The 6698-nt window shown below is 39.4% G+C and overlaps 1 protein-coding gene across 1 annotated transcript; it reads right to left on the bottom strand.

The window, feature by feature from the left end:
* Positions 1–389: 389 nt before the first annotated feature.
* On the bottom strand, positions 390–4832 carry il10ra (interleukin 10 receptor, alpha). The gene is made up of 7 exons (XM_034604761.1): positions 4628–4832; positions 3977–4103; positions 3513–3682; positions 3254–3396; positions 2679–2850; positions 2192–2310; positions 390–2019 (listed from the first exon to the last, which is right to left on the bottom strand). The coding sequence occupies exons 1-7, from the start codon at positions 4713–4715 to the stop codon at positions 1111–1113; spliced, it is 1728 nt and encodes a 575-aa protein (XP_034460652.1). The 5' UTR covers positions 4716–4832; the 3' UTR covers positions 390–1110.
* Between the last annotated feature and the right edge of the window lie 1866 nt (positions 4833–6698).

Below are 6698 nucleotides of genomic sequence, written 5' to 3'. Positions count from 1 at the left end.
GGCCTTACTACTGCCTGGTAGGTAAAACAAACTGTCATTTGCACAACAGCTGAAGAGCTAAGTGTTCAGTATCTTTGACAATTCTGCTTTGCTGAACAAAAACTGCTGTCTTTTTCTGTCTATGCAATGCAGGACATATCAAATAAGTGGAAGACTGAAAGAGGAAGTGTTTTTTTTTTTACTGAGTAAACTATATTTAAAACCACTGCTCTCTTATTTGCATATGGGAACCCCAAGTACTGCTAATAGATATGAAATGTTGTTTTTTCCAGTAGGTGTAAGTTTGATCTTTCACGTTTGTCTTTGTGCATGCTTGAGTCATGGTTTCTGAAAATCAGGCCATTTGTTTACCCCTGGTTTTTTTATGAGTGTATGAAACTTACTGAACATTTCAACAAAAGACTTGTCTTTTAATCACATGTAGAAAAAAGCAGAACTGTGTAAATTCACAGCAATACACAATAAATATAATTTTAAATAACATCAAATAAATAAATGGAAGTAGCTTAAAGACAGTTCTGCAGTACGTCACATGAAAATCACTTGCTTAGTCGGACAAAATGAAAAACAATCTGTAAAAAACATCCTGCTCATTATAGAAAATGACAAGAAATGTTTGGTGCTTAATTCAGTCCTTCTCTGGAAACCAGTTCACAAAAACAGTGGAAATGTGACCGAAACTTTAAAGATGATTTCATGTTAGCAGAGATGTATAAGCAAAATGTCCAAAAGCACGTAACTGCTAAACCGTTCCTCTACATTACTCCCCACGCCAGTTTCACTTCCGGCTTGCTGCCTTTTAGTCAGCTGTACGTACACCCAGTGGGACACGACTGCATGAAGTTCAGGCTCCATCTGTATAAGCTCATGAGACTCAAACAGATATCAGCCAGCAGCTGTGTGGTTCTTATTTCCTTCCTATATGAGCAACAAGTGTTTTGTTTCCTCCCAACACTTCAGATTTGGAAGTCATGAAAATACTCCAACATACTCCCCAAAACTAACAGATGCCACCATTTCATGACTCAAAGAGTGCGTCATGTCGGGACAAGGGGGCGTAAAGGTCCATGATATGTTGTTTTATATATATAGCGATGTTGTCTCACAGTATCAGTCAGTTGTCAGCTGTACGTCAGTGAGGGAGAGACACACATTGTTCATATTGAAGTCATGTCCTCCCTCCACAAGTGGGGGTAAAGTCGATAGCAGAGGGAAAGTGTCCCCAAGTTGTTTAAACATGTTTTTTAAATCGTCCATCATGACGGTGTCCATTTGCGAATTTTTTGAATAACTTGAAAATGTAAGCCCCGCTTTGTAAGAGTCCACAAAATCACACTTGCTGCTCAGTGGCACATTTTCTATACAGGTTGATCTGTATTTTTTGATGACCTCAGCTCCGTTATGACCCTGTTTATGGCACCAAGTGCACTGACCTGCTCCCGAACAGATACACACCTGAGGGCCAGCTCTGTAACCTGTGACCACTTCGGCCAAAACTGTATCTGAAAGTATCTGTTTAAACGCCTCCTCATCATCACTAACACACGTATGCACAGCAGAGGGGCTCTGTGTGCGGTAGCTACCGACAGGGACGGACTCCTTTAGGGGCCTGATGTCCCGTCCATCCAGTTCCACAGAAGAAGAATCCAGCTGGCAGCCCAGCCCCACTCCGCTATCCTCCCTTTTACGAACTTTGTCAGCATCAGTCCTCTCATCCTGCAGGGAGTAATCTGTCTGACTGCCGGTGGAGCTCTCTGTTCCTCCCAAGCTGCCGAAGCCACTGTCGTCTTGTCTCATTAGGGGACATCCTCTGTTGTTTGTGGCAGAGTTTGACTCCCCGCTTGTCCTCCTGTCCTCCTCCTTTTCATTGTCCTCTGTCATTGTGAAATGGGTCACTAGGTGATTTTTGTTGTTTTTCACTTCTGTTCCGTAACTGGATAGGAACCATCCTCTGTCTGTGACAACCTCCACAGTGCCCTCTTCAACTGCGAGTGGAAGCCAGTAACTTGCAGGGGATTTCTGGGCAAGAGAAGATGAAGGATTAGTCGTTGATTGATTGTCACTTGCATGATCAGATTTACCTATGAGCTGTCATGAAGCTATAATTAAAAATGTGATGCAAGGTGGTCTTTGAGAATTGAGATTTATTTTCATAGTTGACAGTACATTGTCTGCAATTTTATCCACTTACCAATGCAGCAGGTGTTTTCACTGGTAGTTTCACGTAACACAGGACGATGGATGCCATGATAGCGATGATTAACACCACACCCAGAATAGACAGGGATGATACAGCAATTATGAACCACTCTGGAAGGAGCATAACAGAAAATATTTTAGCATGTATGACTGTGGATTTATTCGGAGCAATAGAAGACAAGAGTGACACAGGAGTGGTGTTGATCTTCTCATCTCAATCTCAACAAGAAAGTGAATAGGTTTCATGTATTTTACATAAATGTCGTACTATTTCAATTTAGGCTAGAAAACATGCATTTGTGTGTCAAGCCTATAAAAAGTACAGCATGTGGCAGAACAGTATAGTATACACTATATACATGTATACAGTAGAGTATATCCATATATAGGCCTGCTGTAATTACAGTAATACACCAGCATGTCTGTATGTATCTTATTTGATTGTTGCCACATACAACTATTTGCCATTTGCCATTTACCTCTCTCCGGTAGCAGCAGACACTGTTTAGGAGACACAGCACTCACAGAGCGGGCTCCGTTACCCTCGACCTTCATGCTGACGCAGTACTTTCTTCCCCAGTGGAGAGAACTGAAAGTCGTGGTCCTCTGATACCCCCCAACGTCATCTTCTTTCAGGTATGCTGTGGTATTCTGCAGCGTAGAAAACGAAATGCCATGAAGGTCAAACACTAAACCTGAAAGGGGCACGCCTGAGATGTTGATTCAGGAAGATTAGATTGACATTAAATATCAAAATATTGTTAATGTGTTTTAAAGATGATTTAAATCTAACAATATTCAGATACAAACTGAGTTTAACTTCTAAATGAAAAATTTCTCAACTGAGCATCACTGAAAATAGTTTATTTTCCGCTTAACAAATATTTTGCACAATTCAATAATTGGATAATTGTGTTTTTCAGTGTTTGGAAATCCCTGACAGATTAATCCCAATCTTGTTTATCGAATTTTTGGTGACAGGGTTATTGGATAGCGTTGCTGCTGTCTTACTTTATTTCACATATTGTGCCTTTAAACCTTATTTAACGCCCACCTTATCTTTCTCTGTCTCCTCCAGGTAGATGGTGTAGGTGAGCCCATAAGGAAAGATCTTTCTCAGAACGAGTTTCTGATGAACCTTAACTGACAGAGTGCTGGAAGTAGCCAACAAAGTGAAGGAGGGCGGCTGCAGTTCACCTGTAAGAACAGAGGAAGGGAAGGTAAGAAAAGGACTTTTTAGTGTGACCATCCAAAATACAAAATTTAAACAAAGCCACACTGACCAATCATACCAAAGTAACAACCGTGCTTACTTTCAAAAAGGCGAACTCTCTTCATTGTCCACAGAGATGTGTCGTCTCCTGCGACCAGCTGAACTCTGACCTTGTACGGAGTGTTATAGTCGTATATAAGGCTGCTCAGGTCACAGTAAGAGTTTGTGATCCCAGTACAGCGTTCCACCTCGGTCCACTCACCATTGAGCCTGTGGGTAGAAAAACACAGCAGTTAACAACTGGAAGGAGCAGAGTCATTGGGCAACACAAGGCGAAATAAAGTGTAGCTTTTAATAAAAGTCAGAATCAACATTAAATATTTCTCCTGAGAAAATTATTATAGTTGGCAAAGGTTTAGAGGAAAACAAATTTAGATCAATGGGACAGAAATAAAACCGAAAACACTGGGAAATGTGAATTGCGAAAAAACAGGAAGTTGGTGAACAGAACATGGTAACTCTTAAGTAAAGCTGTTGTTACTGATATTTCGAAGTTAAACTTACTTTCCCATCTGTACATTGTACTTGGAGTTCAAGGGGGCATCCGCAGGACGTTTCCAATATATCAGTACCTCCCCATCCGAAATGTTCACCACCAGGCCATCAGGCTGAGGGACGCCCAGTCCTGCCACTGAAAAAAAAGAGGGGAATCATGATTTACATCTATTAATCATTTACATTTCTCCAAATTAAGTATAGTTAAATTGCGGCTTTCATTTTAAAAGTTTTCTACAGAACCAAAGACTATTTTCTAAACATGCTGAAAAGTTTTTTTTTAGTTAAATGCTTAGCGAAGGATGTGATCTATTGGAGAAAAGGAAGTATGGGTAATGAAAAAACACAATGATCTTGCAAATCGCTGATGGGATTTCGTATCACGGTGACACTGTGGGTGTTTTGTAAAAGGGAACAGAGTTTTACTAATTTCCACTCCGGGAATCATAACCCAGAGTGGAACAGGAACATTACGATAAAAAAAAATTGTCTTTCTCTTCTGGCGCCTCAATTGACCCACAGTGTTTCACATGAATAGATTTATGTAACAATTCAATAGTGATAAATGAAAATTAATGTCAGGATAAACATTGTTTTTAAAAAAAGGGGTTTAGTTTGTCAAATAAAACAATTCGAAAAAGATGCAGTGTTGTTAATTACCTGACAGAGAGTTCATGCAGATGACATGGAAAAGAAGAATTAGAGACTTGCAGCTCATATCCATTTTTGGTTTCCAGAGAAATATCATCACACGGTGGTCGACAAATAAAATCCCTTCTTGTCATCACTGAGGCAAATTAAACTGTAGAAACATCTTCTCCTCAATGACTCTGAGTAATGGTTCAGTTAGACAGAGAGGAGGCAGCTGTTGCCATTCGGCAGTTTTCCCCGAATGGCTTGATGTACTTAGTTCTCCCCAAATAACCTTCCTATCTTGCTTAACTTCCCTCCCTCTCAGATGACAGCGGGTGACACGTTTCCTGCTGTGACGTTGCTCCGAGTTTCGTCTCTCTCTAGCTGCTCTCGTCAGACCTTTTTCCTCTTTCAACATTCTCAACAAATGCATGGTGTACAGTGAACTGCAGTTGAGAGCTGTCATGAAGAAAACACTGTTAGTCTGATGAGAGTTTTAGAGAAAGGAAAAGTGTTTAGAGTCTTAATTTCTCTGTGTCTGTGCTTTCCTGTGAGTCTGTGTATAAAACCTCAGTTGTGGTTGACTGCATGATATGTGGTTTTTGCAAAGAGCAGTGGTTGAAGTGGCTCTGAGAAGACTCACAGCCACCTAAAGATGCACAGTGACTACAGGGGTACTCAGAACAAATAGTTAATTTAACCCTACAATTCAAATTGTTCTAATTGCCAACAAGTAAAAATCATTGTTGAAAAATGTTTTGTTGGTAAAGTTTTGAGTTTATATACATTACTGACTTTTAATGTGATCATGACCCCATGCTTTACGAGTCCAGTAGAATTTAGATTTCATGTAGCGTTTGAAAATATCTCATAAGTTTATAAACTTATGTTAATTAAAGTGATTGAAGTGTTTCAGTTGGTTGGAATATCTGTCTCTAATCTGGACAAACCACAGTGGGTGCTGACCTTTATCTCCATTACCTCATCTTAATCAAAAGAGATATCATCTCCACACGGGTTTTTCAGAAAATGCATGATTTGAGTTGTTAATCGTTTTTCCAAGAAGAAATGTTATTTTATACTCTGACTGTCATTATTTCCATTATATAGATCAGATAAAATCACGCACACCGTATTAAACGACGCCTTAAATACTCAAACACACATCTGGATTTTCCCTTTTGCGTCTGCTGGATACAGCTCTATAGTAAATGTGCAAAAACAACATAGATTTGCATCGCACCTAAAGAATAATAATAAAACTTTATTTCAATATCAGTTACTTAAACAAGGTTACAAAGTGCTTGACAAGATGTATGGGAATAAAACAACACAGAACAAAACAAGACAAAACTAAAATATGGAAGATAACATTAAAAACATATTGAAGACAAACAACATCTGTTAAAACCAGTTAAAAAGCTGATATTAAATGGCTTTACTATGTTTAAGCACTGTTTTCAAAACAGGTAAAGTGCTGGCTAGTCTCATCTCCTCAGGCAAGTAATTCCAGAGCCTCGGGGCACAGATGGCAAAAGTCCTGTCACCTTTAGTTGCAAGCCTTCACTTAGGAACTGCTATCAAGTTTTGGAAGATCTTAGATTACAGCTTGGAGCATAAATGGAGGCCAGACCGTGCTGAGCTTTAAATGTTAATATAAGAATCTTAAAATCAATCCTCAATTTAACTGGCAGCCAATGAAGGGAGGCAAGGATTAGAGGGATATGGGCCCGACGTTTGGTTGGTTAAAACTAGAGGGCCAGTCATTATTGAATCAGTCTCTTCAGTTCTGCCGCTGTTTTCCCCAGGAACTGTTCTAATAACTAGGTGCAATGTTTACCTCCTTTGTGTGACATTTGTTTCGTCATGAAAAGAGCAATTACTGTTATCATGTTAATTTGATCTTTATAATTGAACCCACACATGTACTTTGGCAACAACTGACCTGTATTATTGAGATGTTGACTTTTCTAAGAAGTTAAATGTATCTGTTTAGCTTTGGAAGGAATATCAATATGTTTCTGAGAAAGCACTTTCTCTTTAATTACAGCCAAATATGTCACATTAATTCCCCCTTTTGTTTCACACTTCTTCTTCT

This window comes from Hippoglossus hippoglossus, chromosome 13, assembly GCF_009819705.1.
Source record: "Hippoglossus hippoglossus isolate fHipHip1 chromosome 13, fHipHip1.pri, whole genome shotgun sequence".
NCBI classification, from domain to species: Eukaryota; Metazoa; Chordata; class Actinopteri; order Pleuronectiformes; family Pleuronectidae; genus Hippoglossus; species Hippoglossus hippoglossus.
Note: the sequence above shows the minus strand (reverse complement) of the source record. Positions and strands in the feature narration are given on the sequence as shown.